Source organism: Ambystoma mexicanum, chromosome 4p (assembly GCF_040938575.1).
Source record: "Ambystoma mexicanum isolate Mex_15411 chromosome 4p, UKY_AmexF1_1, whole genome shotgun sequence".
NCBI lineage: Eukaryota > Metazoa > Chordata > Amphibia > Caudata > Ambystomatidae > Ambystoma > Ambystoma mexicanum.
In genome coordinates this window covers 186,254,274-186,271,790 of record NC_090927.1, presented here as the reverse complement: position 1 = coordinate 186,271,790, position 17,517 = coordinate 186,254,274, and the positions used below count along the sequence as shown (strand labels likewise).

The 17,517-nt window shown below is 48.8% G+C and overlaps 1 protein-coding gene across 1 annotated transcript in view; it reads right to left on the bottom strand.

The window, feature by feature from the left end:
* The window catches only part of DNAJC27 (DnaJ heat shock protein family (Hsp40) member C27), a 175,974-nt gene that overhangs the window by 39,742 nt on the left and 118,715 nt on the right, over positions 1 to 17,517 (bottom strand). The window contains exons 5-6 of the mRNA XM_069605673.1: positions 9,607 to 9,729; positions 4,645 to 4,805 (exon numbers count right to left, since the gene is read on the bottom strand). Coding sequence (XP_069461774.1) covers positions 4,645 to 4,805; positions 9,607 to 9,729 — 284 coding nt within the window. The remainder of the gene's footprint in view (positions 1 to 4,644; positions 4,806 to 9,606; positions 9,730 to 17,517) is intronic.

Below are 17,517 nucleotides of genomic sequence, written 5' to 3'. Positions count from 1 at the left end.
AGCTCCTAAGAACTGTTTGGTTGTGCTCGGCACTAGACTTGACTTTTTTTCTCGTTTATGGAGAAGCCCAACTGAAAGAGAAGGTTGATAGTTCTTTGAATGTTTTGCCTGCAAATATGGGGCGTCTCCCCTGTAATCAACCAGTCGTCCAGGAGTATACTGGCATTGACTCCTTGCGCAGGTGCACTGACACCACTGCCAGTAACTTTTGTGAATACCCTTGGTGCAGATGCTATTCCGAAGGGTAGCACTTTGAACTTTGAACTGGTAGTGCTGGTTTGCTGTCTTGAACCGCAAGAATCTTCTGTGCGTTGAGAACATTGAAATATGTTGCCATGTAATCGCCCCGGTTTTAACAGAGGGATTACTTCTTGTAGCATAGTCATGCAGAATTTCTGTAGCTCGACATAGGTGTTTGCAGGGCGTAGGTCTAATACTGGGCACATTGTTAGATCTTTCTTTGGCACAAGGAAGTAGGTTGAATAAACACCCTTGTTTACCTGGTTCGCCAGGACGATTTCTATGGCGTCCTTTTGGAGCAGCGCTGCGCTTTCCTTGAGAAGGATGCCTTGTTCTTCCTTCGAGTGAGTCTTCTGGCATGGGGGATGATTTTGGGGTCGCTCGATTAGCTTCACACAATAACTGCCCACTACAGTGGATAGCACCCATTTGTCTGAGTTGATTCCCTCCCATGCTTGGGTGAAGTTTGAAATACGCCCTCCTACTGGAGAGGCATGGGAGGGCACCTGAAGCGGGTAGTCACTGTTTTGGAGGTGTGGCTCCACCTCTAGACGTGGACAACCTCCCCTGGCCACGGGATAGACGCTGTCCCCTTTGGCAACCTTGTGAGGCTTGGCCTTGATTGCTACCCCATGATGCTCCCTGATTCTGACTGTAGCCTGAACCCCTTTGTGAATTTTGTCAGCGAAAGCGACGAAAATTACTATTATTGCCTCTTCGGCCAGTGGGTTTATTAGTTAGCTGGCCCAGCAACTTTAGTGTCGTATTCCTCCTTAGCAGTTTTTAAGGCATCTTCAAGGGCCTTTCCAAAGAGGACGTTGGGCTCAATGGGCATATTAAGAAGCGTGGCTTGTGTCTCTTGCTTGAAGCCGGACTGGCATAGCCAAGCATGACGCTTAATAATTGTTCCCTCTGCAATAATTCTACCCGCATTGTCAGCAGCGTCAAGATGACTCTTTAGAAGGCAGCTTGAAACTGCCCTGCCTTCTGCAGCCACCAGGGCCAATTGTGTCTTAAGTGGTTCAGGAGCTGAAGATAGTAAAGCTGACACTTCATCCCACTTATGGCAGTTCTAATTCGCCAGAGGTGTGGTATTAGCGATCCTTGCTTGAAAGGCGGCCAAAGAGGCCACTTTCTGCCCCATCGAGTACAGCTTCTTAGTTTCCTTGTCTGGAGGTGCCTCAGAGGAGGCTAGGGGAGTACCTGCTCTCTTCCTTGTTGTCAGTCAGGTTTCAGCTGTCTCCTGATATAGAGAGGGTCTGATGGAGCAGGGCGGAAGAGCTTCTCGATACAGGGATTAATTGCCCACGTCTGGTTAGGCGTTACCAGAGAGGGTGTTATCCTCCGCTGGATAGACTGCAAGATGGGAATGAACTGTGTGACAGCCTTCTTATCCCCTAAAATGTCGTCAACAAAGTCTTTGTCTTGTTGAGTTTCTTGTGTTTTTATCTGGAAGTGCTCAGCTGCCTTGATGAGCATGTCGTTTAGTAGTGGCTGGTTATCTATAGGCGAATCTGCCACTAGAGGATCCTGGGTGACGGAAGAGTCAATGTTATACATGTCCTGCTCTTCATCATCATCCCCATAGCATAGATCTGCAGCCTCCTGAGTTACACAGAGGTCCACAGTGTCTGAATCCGGGTCATACAGGTCAATGACTGGAGGGTCCTGCTGGGATGTGATAGCCAGGGTATCGGGACGAGACCTTTTGGAAGGGGGCTGAGAAGCAGTGGCATCTGCAGGGGCCTGAGAACTAGAGGCTGCTGCTGTGGGTGGGGTGGTTAGACTGCTTTGGAAAGAATCTGGGTATTTTTCAAAAAAGTTTGCCAGAACGGTCATCCTTCTCATGACTTTATCTATGTCCTGGCATGCCCATTGGGCAGAGCTTGGAATGGAAAAGGGTCCAGTGGGAGAACTTGAGGTGGGACCTGAGGAGGAGGATGACTTGAATCCCTTTCCTTTGGATGAGAGGCCCTTTCTCTGGAAGGTGAATGGGACTTTCCCTATGAGAGGTTTTAGAAGATTTTTTTCTTGGACTCCTTCCCCTTCAATAGGCCTTTTGGGACATGATTTTCAACCAGATGGTCTAAGCCCGACTGTTTCAAAATTTGTTGCCGATTTCGACGGGCCATGTCGAACTTCGGCCGTAGTGTGACCCCCCCCGATGTCTCGTCAGCAGACGTGCGACGTTCGGGAACGGTTTTAGGCACGACGTCTGTGCTGTCTTTCGACAGTCAGGGCCTTTCATGGAGTGATCGGGACCTTGAGTGCCCAGGAGGACAGGGAACTTGTGGACCTCTCCCTAGACATCATGTGTGGGCTCTTAGTTGAAGTGTGCGTGGAGTCCCGGCCTTTGGCTGTGTGCTTAGTGGTAGTGTCTGTGTGGGCGCTGGTGCCGCCGGGGGACGTCCCCATAACAAAACCGCCGGTCTGTCTGTTGGTGTCGGGGGGCTAGCGCTTAAAGCGAAGTATCCCTGTCGCCTTCGGAAAACGCGCCGTTGCTGTAGGTCCTCTCCACGTCCATGGTGGCCTCGGCCTGCATGGCGTGGTGGGCCCAGTGCTTGGTTAAACGGTCCTTTAATGTCTTGGGTTTAAAGATCTTACAGGCTCGACGGGTCCCTTCGACGTGATCCCGAGGGAGACAAAGGTTGCCCACCAGGTGCTTGTCGACCCAAGGAGTCGACAAGCTGTAGCACTTAGGGCGGAATTTGAAAGCAGTTCTGTCCATAATGAAAAACGGCAGCTAGGCGAGAATAAGGTACGAAAAGGAGTAAATACATTCTCAAATGTCCTCCCCCCTCGCTCCCTACTGTGTGGGCCGAAGCGGCCCTCCAAGGCCGGACAGATCCGTCGATGGGAGTCTTCGACGGTCGGTTTCTTCACCGCTGTCTGATGTTACCGATAGTCGGTGATGGAAAATATAAACGATAGAAAGAGAAACTAACTCTAATTAGTACAAATCAATGGCGTTATGCCACAAGGAGAACTCAGCGAAATGGCGTCCGACTACGATGGCGGAAAAAACACAATCTGAGGGACCTCGATGCGTGAAGGACCATGGGTACAGTGGACATCACACTAGGGATAGTAACAACTGTAATACTCCGCAGCTTCCACTACATGTCGGCCTATGCACATCATGTGATCAAAGCAGATTCCACAAGCCTCAGAAATATATAGGGAGGACATGATCAGGAGAATGGGGGAGGAGAATGTGAAGGCAAAGCATGGGAGCTCCTTTACAGAGAAGGAATGCAAAAACAATGTACCAGCCAAAGTTACTTGCATTCTACTTCTTCACATTAACTATACCGTAACTACATACATGTATACGTTCAAGGGCAACATACATTTTCTAAGGTCTTTAGCTACAAAAAGCCGTGAGGTGACTTGCTGCTTGAAGATGTGACCAACCAGCAAGTCTTGAGGGAAGGGCTTCAACGGAACAAGCATTGCCTAGTGCACATAGACCTCAAGTGCTCATGGATGAGGCACTCTAGGCAGAGGCACTCTAGGCAAATAAGTATGGGTCTTTGCCTGAAAAGAGCAGCTCCAGCACAGGTTTGTGCCGAGATAAGGGCTGTTGGTTAGAACGTGAGTGGTGGGTAACGCATGCTGGTGTTGTTGTGCACACACCACAGCTGCTTATTTTATTTATTTCTTTATTTTCCTTGGTGGAGTGTGCTACAAAGATGATTTGGTAGCATCCCCTTTTGGAGAAGACATGTATGCGTATGGAGGAAAAGGGATGGATGCAGGAGCACTCAACTCTGCAAATTATTTATTCACAGAAGCAATTACATTGCATTGTATTTAGCTATAGCTTAGATATGATACAGTCTTCACTGCACCAACAGCAGATACAGGTTTCTGTCCTACTTGGCCATCAAATATTCGTTAGGATAAGAGGTACGTAGGTGTATTATACTGCAACATCTGCCCTCTGTTTAGCATTGCAGATACATTTCAATACTTTTAGACATCCTTTTTGGCTCTACTGCCTATTCCAACTGTCCCATTTGCTTTTGTCAGAGCAGAAGTCGTTCAGTAAGGGGACTAGGTTTCTTAGAATAGCTTTTGCATTTTTTGCAACAATTGGTAAAGTTAAAAAATAACATCTAAAAAATGACTAGATACATGAACATTTAGTTCAAAACCTTATAAATCACCAGGTACATATTTGATAACTTTTTATTTTTGTATTCATATTTTAACAGGTTAAAAGATCTACATGAATGTAAAGGGTTAGGTGCATTATCTGAATGAAGGCGAGTGATAGGTGTTTAAAAGAAATGCATGTGGGGAGATCATGCTTACACAGACATTCCATAAAGATCTTCAACTTACGCCAAGTACATATTAATGAGCCTGCATAGATTAATAAACCAGCTAGCTGTTTTGTACCTTGTGGCTCCGGGTTTGACACCCAACATGTCCCAGCTATCTTTGCTGTTCCGGATCCGGCGAATAGCATCTGCTTGTTCTTTAGTGAAACCAACACTGATGGCAGATACCGGCCGCTTCCCACCATTCTCACATAAATCAATAATGGCTGAATAAAACATCTGAAAAAAAACACAGAATTTACTGTCAGAACCATCCGTCTCAAGTTTGTATTGCCTTTTGAAACATTTGCAAAATAAAAAAAAAAAATAGATGCATAAAAAAAAAGACAATTTAAAAAGGAGGTGAGAACATGAAGTCCAAGGAATGCAATTACATGAAGATGTGTTATGGGGACCACATGACATTAGACATGCGTTTTCAATTGAGGTAGTCTTTTTGGATAACCAACATCTTGAGTGATCAGATATTTTTGGAAGCTCAAACATTTTTAGACTTCCAATAGAAGAAAATATTCACAGTTTCCCAACAAGGAAGCAAACCAGAACTATAAAATGGATGGTTGGAAGGTTTTGAATGCATCTTAACCGTTAGCACTGGACTGGGCAAGATTCCACACCACCTGTTTTAGTTTGTCTGTGTCATTGCTAATGGGGACCAGCCATTTGCACATCAGTCCCATCAATGGGAGTAGTTCAGACTGAACTGCTGGCAACGTCCCCTTTGCACGGAAACACAAGCAACCCCAGACATATGTTGGTCTTGTTGGGCCTCATCAGTGAGATGCACCTTGGTTTCCTATGGCACAGCAAGCCAGTGACCCATGTCGGGGCCGTCTGTCACATAGGGAGACAAACTAATCAAAAATGTGATTTGTAGAAGGGTTTCAATTGATCTGAACTACTGACACTGCTCCAGGTACCCTTCCACACTACCATTTTTTAGCCTGTCTGTGTCACTGCAAAACGGGACCAGCTCTTGTGGAGTGTTTACAACATCCTTTCCTCCTTGAGTCAAGCTCTCTCTGTACTCTGTCGACATTTCACTGCAGGTTCCAGGGTGCACAACTCCTCCAACAACTGGGTATTCTGGTGCATTGTGACATCTGGGCTAGCCCAATCACTCCGAGGACCACATGCTCACAGCGCTCTGTGGCCCAACTCTTCTCCAGGCTTCAGCCACTATTACCTGTGTTCTTTTCCAGGTATCCGCAGCTTGGCCCCTCTGCTCCCTCTCGAAAACCTTCTAATGCTTTGCATTACTTCACCCAAATAGTGGGGAGCCCTTGACCGGTTCACTCAAGCCTAAATGGACCACTGGACCTTGGCTCTGCCCCAATTCCAAGCATTGTCAGTTTTTGACTTATAGTTACACTGCCCAGGGAGTGGGTGCAATAAAAGGTTGGGCGGCAAACCTGGGCTTCATTGCCATGTTTCTCTGGGGCTGTCTAGTCAGAGGAGATTGCTCTCTGCGTACTTCTGGTACACCAAGGAAAACTAGCTATGTTTCTACTTGTACAAGAGCTTGCCTGCAACAAGGTTGCCAATGGATTTAAATACATTATCAAATACAAATTAGAATATTAGTGCTTTCAGAACTACACTGAAAACAATAGAGAGATCCCTCACTAGAACCACATCTACATATGCCCAATGCCTGGACATTTATTTATTTTCACTAGTGTACAACAAATTAATAGAAGACCTCTTCAGAGAGTACCAGTAGGCTCTCAGCCACCTGGATGGGCCAAAGTCGCTATGTGTTGAATAATATCAAGTTTTCTATATAAAAAAAGATGTAACGTGAAGCCTGGCAACAGTTTGTGCTCTTTGATACAGCTACACATCTTACCCCCTGTAGTCACCCAATGATGACATCCCCCCCCCCCCTCCGAGAGCCCCGACCCCAGACACGCATGTATTTCTCTCTAACCATAACACTTGTCTATTCGGACCATGAGGCACTCGGGAGATCAAAAACTCCAAGGTAGACCCCTGGGACGAGGATTCTAGGTCTATGGGTACCAGGGTGCAGAGGGTACAGGGCCTGCCTATAACTTATGTATGAACTGTAAAAGGCACCCACATTCCTACCCGACTTTGTCTCATTCACTCAAATGCTGTTTTTGCAAGATCAGTTAGTCAGTGAAAGTGTTATTTTTGCTGGTCTGACCTTCACCTTGCAGAGATGCGCCCAGCTGACCCACGTGCTGCAGGAGTGATAACTAAGCACCCACCAATCCCATGAGGTCAACCCGTATGGATCCATCATGGACTGATGATCTGAACCAATCAAGATGCGGGATTGTATACTGTAATGCGATGACATTCATGACGCTGGATGCCTTTTTAATGTGCTGCCCGTGTATCTGTTGGCAGAGCGCTCTCTGGGCAGCAGAGTGCTCTGTGTGCACAATTTACTTGATATAAACCTTTGTTCAACTTACAATCTTTCTCTTGGTCTCATTCCCTAGTGAGGTGTGTCCATTATTCTGATTTTGGGGTATTGTGTCGGGAGTGGGCACCTTCATTGGCAAAGCTAAGTCCCCACTTGAAGAAAACAAGGGGCCAACAAATACTACTCCAATAGCCAGTTCATCATCCCTGCCTTTCACTCTCCCAAGAGGCAAGGGTTGAGGGCCAGTGACATGCTAATGTTCAAACATTTGCCTTGAAAGAATAAACAGTTTTCAGGTCTTTTGTCCAACATGTGATCTCAACGAAAGGTCAAAATCATCCCAGAATGGAGGTAGCAGAGAGATCATCCTTTAGGCTGGGCTGGATTGGTGAGGCGGTTCCTGTGGACAGCCTAGCCCTTTTCCCCAGAAGGTCACATACAGGATGCAGAATGTGGGGAGCGATTGGGGGGTTCTAGGTGATCATGTGTTTTCAAGTTAAAGTACATATGCACAGTCTAGGTTTGTGCTATTTGGATTTGTTTTCCTGGGTTTCCAGTGTTTATAATGATGCAATAATCCATTGCTTGGGCCAGCATTATTGTTAAAGCAGTAGGCATGGTCATCAGAACATCTCATGCACTTAGCTTGGAAAAACTACTCGGCCCACTGTGCCTACAGTTATGGGGCTGCAAAGCGCTTGCCACTTCTCAGACGATTCACATAGGATGTGCATAGTTCATAAAATCATGATTTGTGGAGGTTTTTTGCTCAAGCAAGGGATGAGCACAGACATGGGAGAGAAAGAAATATTACCTTGAGTTAAAGAAGTGTTATACATACAATGACGTGACAAACCATATGTTTGAGCATTAGTGCCCGAGGGGCGGGCAATGCAAAGCACGACCTAATAGCCCAGAGCTTGGCACTTAATAAGCGCGGGGGGTAACTAATGGTCAGTATTGCCTACCCCTGACAGTGCCAAGGCGTTTAGCACCAGCCAGAGATTGTGCGTGCAGTCATAAGAAGGTTGGCAGGCAAAAGTAGCAGAAAGCCGTTTAGCACGCTACTAATGTAATGCATAAGCCTGAATGAAGTAGGCAGATGCAGAGTTTATCGTCAGAGCAGTGTCGGGACACAATTACAGCTAACCAAGTGACAGTTACAACATCATAGGAGGGCAAACATAAAGCCTTCTTTTCAGGGAAAGTTATTCTGCTTCAAGATCTGATTCAAAGGGTCTGATTAAGAAGAGTGACTGGGTATCTCGCAGGTGGTTATTGATCAGAGCTGCGTTAGGGCCTTTGTATTTTCCTCTGGACCTGTCGAAATACATCCCTGCTCAAAACACGACCTGAACTGTCTGCTCCTTTGGATAATATTGCTTCGGTAGTACAGTCTGTGCCCATTTCAAATCTATAGTTTTCTGTTCTTACAAATGATTATATAAACCATTTCTTTTGGCTTCTTATTAATTTGCCCAACTCTATCAGGGGTCAAAATGTCAATTGTGGGGATGACAAACTCTGGATCAGTTGGGCGCTGGTAGGGTATGGTGGTCCAATGGTCGCTGTTGAGCGATTTGATCAATTATATGGTCCAGTCAGGTCATAGTCATTAATTTGTTTATTTTTGGTTAGTTAGCACCAAAGAAAACATCATTGTAGAACTGAGACGCGCGTTCCAACCCAAGTCTTTTTCAAGGCCAATTGAGTTAAGGGGTGGACTTCAAAATGCTGTAAGCTTGTCCTCCCAGATAAGGGCGCCAGGGGGGCTGGATAGCCGATCGTTGGCCGGGTCCGGCGAGTTCGTTGCGTGCGAGCGTTCACGGAAATCCTAGTTTTCTGTTCTTACAAATGATTATATAAACCACTTCTTTTGGCTTCTTATTAATTTGCCCAACTCTATCAGGGGTCAAAATGTCAAGTTGCAAGTTACGAGCCAACCATAAAAAGTCACTTGCCACCTCAATTGTACACATACACAGAGCCCACCAAGTGGCGAGTGCACATTTCACGCCCTCTATCGATAATAAATAATGACATTTGTATCACTTGCAAGAATAGCTTTGCAAACAAATCAATCCATACACAATTTACACACAACTGATTTCCTTTGTAAGCAAGGGCACTGACCAGACTAAAAAATTATAAGTAATGCCAATTGAAGATCTTGGATGTGAAGCAGTGAAGCCAAGATGAAGCAGAAGAAAGGTGATGCTTCCAATTCTGCTAGCGCTCATTACCAACGAAGAAGGCACAGCACATTGGTCTAGCAAACCTTAGCAATAAACATGTAACAAACCCTGAAATTCTGATGAGGTGTTTATGCGATAGCATCACAAGGATTGTGCCTCCAAGCCCAGGTCCCATTACTGCACTCATTCGTGAAGCTGTAAACATGGTTTCAGCTCTTCCACGATTTGGGAACTAACTGTTCTCTAGTGCTGGAAAGGGAATCCAGCTGGTTGATGGCATCACATGCCATTTTGTCTAAGAGAAATAAACTTCAATCCTTTTGGTATGTGTTGCTTGATGAACAGGCATCTAATCAAATAGCTGAAGCATGACATGATAAAAGGCTGTACTATGCAAAGCAATCATATGTGCTTGCTCCCTACCGGTTACCTGGAACATCTCATTAACCCCTTCTCCAGTCTGTGCAGAGGTTTCAAAGTAAAGGAACCCCCTGCTTTCTGCCCAGAGCCGTCCTTCGCTTTCATCCACAACACGATGCTTGGAATTGTCAACCTAAAAACATCAAAAAGATTTAAATCAGAAAACAAATAGCACATTTGGGTTTCATCTACAGAATTGGTATTCGAAGATCGCTCAGTACTGAATATGTGTGACCGTTTATATAATAACCATCCCACACCAAACTGCATCTTGGTGCTTAATGTTATGGGTGTTACTATCTATTTTACTGGTACTCATTTGATTGACGTCGGAAAGATGCGGCCCATCAGAAATTCAAACCTCTGCCCTTCACATTTTTGCAGCGAGGGATTAACTTGCTGATCATTCTTCCAGCCTTGACGGAGTTATTCCATCCACTGAAGAAACCTGTGTCTAAAAAGGTACTCTCAAAAAAATAATCTCTAAGGTTTAGGAAACTAGTGAAAACAAAAGAGAACTGATTCAGTAAATTGCAAACGAAGATATATGGGGTTTTGGGGGTTCCTTTAAGATTTGGAACAGAGAAGGAGAATTCTATAACATTTCCAGTAAATTCCTAGAATTATAAGACCAAAGAAAATGGAAAAGGTATTTTGATTTGAGGGGATTCATCATTCTTCAATGACATGTATTAGTGGCGACGTCAGTAGCTTTCAACCTTTTCAAGTGAAATGTGCCCCAATGTTCTGTGGCCCTGCTTCAGTGTTGGTGTCAGCCACAGAAAACGAATGATGCAATGTGTTATATCACTATCAAAATTTCAATATATTTATTTTAAGACATTTGCCAACATTATTCAATCCATTCAAGGGACTTCAGTCTACTCCCGGTTTTAACTTTGCATTCTGGGACTTTTAATCCTAGATTTATCATGGGGACATCCAGAACTACAACTTAGAGAATTCAAAGTAAAAACCTGGAGTGACTGACTAGCTTCTCTGGAATGGAATGGATAATGTTGGCATATATAGTTCTGTTGTAATCAATAGGCCTTACTACGACATTAAGAAAGTAAATGGCATGAAGAGCAGGTGCTGGATGGGGAATCTTGATCTCAGGTATTAGCAGAAGGGACTCCAGGCATCGATCTGAAATGGGCCCCTATATACATTGTCCAAGCCTGATTTATATATTGTCTTCCCCCTTGCTGTAATTAATTGGCAGGCTAAGGAACGATGGTGTGGAGGGTTGCCCAGAGCTGCGCCAGAGTTTAAGATGAATTCTAAAACTTCCAGCTAATACCTTTTGTTTTGCTTTAGTCACCCTGAGTGGACCGGGTATGCCCAGACGTGGGTCCCAAGCCTGCTGGACCTAGAGACCCAAGCTACTCCTCACTGATGATACCAAAACATGTCTGGGGATGCTTGTGGTCTCGTGCAAAAGGAATGCGACCTTGCAGTTTGGGCTGGACTGCCCCTTTTGGGGTGGGACCAAGCCTGATTTGCATATGGTCTTTCACCTTTCTGTAAAGGCTTGGCAGGCTGAAAAAGGATGGTCTGGTGGGTTGCCCAAAAGCTGCGCCAGAGGTTAAGATTATTTCTAAACCATTCAGCCATCACCTTTTGGTTTGCACTGTATACGTGGAGTCAGCCTTTCATGGTCTTTTTTTCTATTTTTCATTTCTCATGTAAGTAGGTTTGCTTTATTTATTCATTCACACTTAACAAAATAGGTTGAAAAAACACCCGATTCATTATTTTCCTCAGTGCTAAACTGCTGCAAGAGACGTATCTATTATATCTGCTCTCGTAATGTTGTTGTTTCTGCTTTGATGCAATAAACACTTCTGACTGCCGGGCCCTTGACTGGTACTGCATTAAGGATTCCTGCTCTATCTGTACTTTAGTGTATCCTTATTTCCTTTTAAGGATTAGGGTGGCGGAGCTAAAAACTGTTGCTGATCAAAGTTTTTTAATGATGAGAATGTTATATAGGTACTGTGATGAAGACTACTGCTCTGCACCAATCCAGGAACTAAAGCGACTACTCCATCCCACGTACCTAATAAACTAGCAGTGATCCAAATCATAAAGGTGTAACCAGCATAGCCAAACCGGTATACCTTGTTCTCTTCTTCTGTAACATGAGCCTAGGGCGGGATCTACCTTTCATGAGGGATGTGAGCTGAAACAATTACAACACAAACAACAATTGTATGGTGGTAGCAAAATAAAGGAATGTCCAAAAAGGTTCTAAAATAAGGACATTTTATAAAAACTAGCAATGTACAAAACTAATTAAACACTAAAGACCCCACCCATTTAAAGAAACAGAATGCAGATTTTGAGAATAAAGGACCCTCTGGGCAGATAGACAGGGGGTGTTAACGCAAAGAATTTCAGCACAAATATTTGTGTTCAAGGATTTGTCTTCAAAAGATAAACATATACTTTGGGAGTGCCGTAGAGTAAGAACATTGTGGTCTGAGGTCAAGGAAGTGAATAACAAGGTATTGGATGACAAAAAGAGAATTTCGTTTTGAAACAAAGATTCTGGGAGAAGATTCAGATCTGGAGGATCTACCGTATCATCGAATGTCTTGGATTTTGAAGGCATTGTTGACAGCGAAAGAATTCCTGCGCAGCTGGAAATCAACTGAGGTCAGAAATTTACTGATTTGTAATGTTGAAAGAGTTACGTTGAACATGCAAAAAAAGGAAAGTTGTTTGATAAACTCTGGAGCGGCTTCTTGAATATGGTTTGAAAACAAATCTCAGAAGCTGAGTTAGAAGAGAGTCCATTCCAGGAAATTAAGATAAGGAACAAGTTACTTACCTGCAACTGTTCTCCAGCATGGGTCTGGCATGGATTCACATGTTCATGAATATTCCCCGTCGTCAGGCCGGGAATCCTCGGTATAGAAAAAAATCAGTATCAGTTTCGTTTCTGATCTGTCTTTCTCAGTAGTAACCAATCACTGGTCTCTGGGTCATACTGCCCCCAGCCAATGACTGCCCTCTCCCTAAGCCCCTCCCCTGGCAGCCATCCTCAGATTTGGTAGCACGTGAAGTGGCAGTATGACCAAGTGAAGAGCCGCAGAGGGGTAGGCGGGAGGGTTCGCATGTGAATCCATGCCAGACCCATGCTGGAGAACAACAGTTAGAGGTAAGTAACTTGTTCCTTCTCCAGCATGGGGTCTGGCATGGATTCACATGCTCATGAATATAAGAATACATAGCAGTATACACATGCACAACCACGGGAGGTGGCAAAAGGCTCAATATCAAGCAATACAACAACTCAACATTAAGCAACTCTTACCTCCTCACCAGGCTCACCTTAGGCGAACAGGTTGCGCAGCACTGCCCGGCCGACTCTGGACTCCTCCCTGGAATCCCGGTTGACGCAGTAGAATCTCCTGAAGGTGTGCGTCGACCTCCACGTAGCAGCCCTGCAGATGTCGAGCAGGGGCACACAAAGACAGGAATGCCGTAGTAGCAGCGATCGCTCTGGTCGAATGGGCTCTCGGACGGCCGGTCAGCGGTCAGTTTGCCAACCGGTGACAATGCATGATGCAGCCAGAGAGCCATCTGGAAATGGAAGTCTTCGAGATAGCCTTCCCTTGATTCACAGGTCCAAAGTTCACAACCAGCTGTGATGTCTTCCGGAAACTCTTTATGCGGTCCACGTAGAACTTCAGCGCTCTAGCCACATCTAGCGAGTGCAGAGTCCTCTCTGCCGGCGACGAAGGCGACGGGAAGAAAACTGGCAACACCAAGGGCTCGTTGAGGTGGAAGTCCGACGGCACCTTGGGCATGAAGGAGGGGTGCGTCCTCAGCACCACCCTCGTGTCGTGAAAAGTCAAGTATGGAGGCTTGCAAGACAGGGCCTGGATCTCTCCCACTCGTCGTGCAGAGGTGATGGCCACGAGGAATGCTGTCTTCCACGACAGAAACCTCAACGGCACTGAATGCATAGGCTCGAATGGGGCCCCCCATGAGCCTAGTTAGTACCACGTTGAGCTCCCACGCCGGGGCAGGGGCCTTCACCGGCGGGAATGATCGGAACAGTCCTTTCATAAATTCCTTCACCAGACGATGAGACCACAAGGACACCCGTCCTGTAGTTCTGGTGTAACGTGAGACGGCAGCCAGATGTAGCTTGATAGAGGCGTGAGATAGGCCAGCTTTGGCCAAAGACAGTAGGTACAGCCCCTGAGGGGCTGTAATCCGCAGAGGGTTAATCTTCTGTGCTCGGCACCAGACAGAGAACCTCTTCCATTTGTGTCCGTAGCACGAGAGTTGAGGATGCCCTGGCCTTTGCAAGAACCTCTCTGCAGTCGGCCGGGATGTCGTATCCTCCAAACTCTAGTGCTGCAGGAGCCAGGCCTGCAAGTTCAGCGACTCTGGTTCGTGATGAAAAATGGCGCCTCCTTCTCTGGAGAGAAGATCCGCGTCCGTCGGTAGCTTGACTGGTGTGGACACTGACAAGTCCAGAAGGTCCGGGAACCAGATCTGCCTCGGCCACGCCGGTGCGACAAGGATCATCCTGCACCGGGACCTCTTGAGCTGGTTGACGAGCTGGAGTAGCAACGGGAATGGCGGGAATGCATAAAGGAACAGGCCGTCCCAGGAGAACGAGAAAGCATCGCCCATGCTCCTCGGTTGGGGAAACCTGCTGGCGAACCTCTGGCACTTGGAGTTCGCCGCCGCCGTCGCGAAGAGATCGATCTGGGGTTCGCCCCATCGTCGGAAGAGTCGGTCCACTTGATCCTGGCGCAGTTCCCACTCGTGGCACGAGCGCAGCTCCCTGCTGAGTGAGTCGGCGATGGTGTTTTTTATCCCTGCCAGATGAAAGGGTACCAGAAACATCCCTAGTGCGATGGCCCAATGCCACAGATCCTGGGCTTCCTTGGACAGGGCAGGGGATCTGGTTCCGCCCTGCTTCCGAATGTAAAACATCGTGGTGGTGTTGTCGGTGAAAATCCTCACCACCTTGCCCTTGAAGGACGGAAGGAAGGACCTGAGGGCCCAGAACACTGCGCGGAGCTCCAAGATGTTGATGTGGAGAGTCTTCTCCTCCGAGCACCAAAGGCCTCTCGCGTGGAGGCCCCCGGTGTGCGCTCCCAACCTTCCAGGGAGGCATCCGTCGTCACCGTCACCTGGTGGGCCGGGGCTAGGAAGTCTGTTCCCGCTGTCAGATGAGCGCGGACACCCCACCATCGTATCGCCTGACGGAACGTTTCGTCGAGCGAGATCCTGTCCTCGAAGCTGCCCGTCGTCTGGATCCAGTGGGCGTCGAGGAATTCTTGCAAGGGCCGCATCTGAAGTCTGCAATGGGGCACCAGATAAATGCAGGAGGACATCATTCCGAGGAGGGACTTGATAGACCTCATTTTGGCCACGTCCGTGGCCAGTAGACGTTGCACCTTTCCTAGGATGGTCCTTATCCTTTCCTCCGACGGTGAGGCCCGCCGCGCCACTGTGTCGAGCTGTGCTCCCAGAAACGGGGCGACTTGCGACAGGACCAGGTGGGATTTTGGAAAGTTGATGGAGAACCCCAGGTCCATGAGCAGCTGGACGGACTTCACAGTGTGTTCCACGGCGAGCTCCCTTGTCCTTGCCCGTATGAGCCAGTCGTCTAGGTAGGGGTAGACGTGGATCCCCTGCAGGCACAGCCGCGCCACCACCGGTGCCGAGCACTTGGTGAACACCCTGGGCGCTGATTTTAATCCGAACGGGAGGGCCTTGAACTGGTAGTGCCGCCCTTTGACCACAAACCTGAGGAACTTTCGGTGCCTCTTTAGAATAGGGATGTGGAAGTAAGCATCCTCCAAATCCAACGACGACAGGAAATCGCCCTCCTCCAGCTGTCCCAGCACGTGCTGGAGGGTGTCCATCCAGAACTTCTGTGCCTTGATGTATTTGTTTAGTCGTCGTAGGTCCAGGATGGGACGCCATCCTCCTGTCTTCTTCCTCACGAGGAAGTATCTTGATTAAACTCCGGAGACCCGAAGCCTCTTCGGGACGAGCTCGATGGCACCTTTCCTGAGCATTGCCGTACTTCCAACAGCAGTTGAGGGACGTGATTTTCCTTCCTGGCCACGGGGGGAATGCAGGGGCACCTCTTCTGGAACTCGAGGGCGTGCACCAGGGCCAGGGCATCCAGCACCCAACGGTCGGTGGAGATGGACTCCCACACGCCGACGAACTTCGTCAGCCGGCCTCCCACCGGGGTGCTTCGGCGTGGGCCCGACCCGACGGACGGTTCAATCCTGCTTGGAGGCCGCTTTGCCTCCTTGACCACCTTGGCGACGACGGCGGGATCCACCTGACTTGCCGCGTCCCCTGTAGGCCTCCTGCGACGAAGACCTTGCCGCTTGACGGTAAGTAGAGGAGCTGCTGCCGGCTCCCTTGGAGGCACCCTGTCTGCCTCCGGAGCTCCGAAAGAACGGCCGTCGCTGTTGGAGCACCCCCAGTGCACGGGCCGTCTCTGTGTCCGTCTTGATCGCCTGAAGGGATTCATCTACCGCCTTGCCAAAAAGGTTGTTCCCATCGAAGGGCATGTCCAAAACCTTGGTCTGAACGTCCTGGCGGAAATCCGTCGCCCTGAGCCATCCTCGTCGTCTCAGGCAAACGCCGTTGCCCAACTGACGGAAACCGGTGTCGGCGATGTCCGTAGCCACCGTAATAGCGTGGTCCGAGGCAATCTCACCTTCCTGCAAGATTTCCAGGGCCTCAGCCCTCTTGGCATCCGGAAGGAAGTCCAACAGAGGGGCGATCTTAAACCACAACTCCCTGTCGTCCCATCGCATCCAGTTTCCCACCCTCGCCGTCCGGAGGGGAGGTTGAAGTCGAGGCCGATGCCCCCCCGCTTTCTTCTTGGCCGCCGCCGAGACGACCGAGTCCGGGGTAGGTTGCGCTCTAAGGCACAAGGGGGCAGCGTCGGGGACCCGGTACTTCTTCTCGTACCGGTCCCTCTTCGCAGGAGCCGTGGCAGGGTTCTTGAGGAGGGCGAGCCCCTCATTTCAGATGTCATCAAGAAGCGGTATGGCGAGGACCGTCTTCCATTTAGCCTCGCGCCGCTGGTAAAGGAACCCCTCCTCCTTTTCCTCAGGGCAGAGCTGGAAGAGCTCAGATGCCCTCGTCGGGCGGGGACACCCGGGCAGGGGGCGACGGGGGACACGTCCCGTCGTCGCCTCCATCGTCATCCGTACCCGTTGTAGTCGTGTCCATGCCTGTATCCTCACCGTGGGTAGTGGACCGGGGGGAAGGCAGAGAAGGCCGCAGAGGCGGGAGAGGAGGCCTAGGATGCGTCCTCCTCCTCCTCTTAGGCGGTGGGCTCCCCGAAGGTCCTGACTCAGGATCCTCCGTCGGGTCTGGCTCAGGCTCCTCCGTCGGAGGAAGGGGCAGCCTAGTCCTTATCTCCGAGCATAAGGACTGGATGGCTGACAAAATGGCCGCCGAGGTGTCCTGCGGCGCCGGAAACGACGGGCGCGAGGGCTCTTGAGGAGCCTCGTCTGCATCACCGTCGCCCTCGTCGTTGCCCTCGTCGGGATCCCTCCCGATGGGCTGTGTTCTCCTCCACGACTTGGATGAGCTCCTCTTCAGAGGTCGTGTCCGTATCCACAACGGCCACCACCCCCTCCCCCCTTTTTCCAACGAGGACTTCGTGGGGGTCTTCTCGATGGGCCTAAAAGACGACTCCCTCCGCGGTGGCAGGGAGACTCTGGTACCTGAGGGCGCCTCCACTGGTGTAGCCTCCACAGGCTGAGCCAGGGCCGCGGCGACATCCTCAATCGAGGTCCTAGCAGGGTGAATCACGGCCAACATCACCTTCTGTACGCCCGGGGCCTTCACCTTCAGGGGAGGGGCCGAGCCTCGCTCCCCCTCTGCCGGAGTCTTCGAGATCGACCAGGGC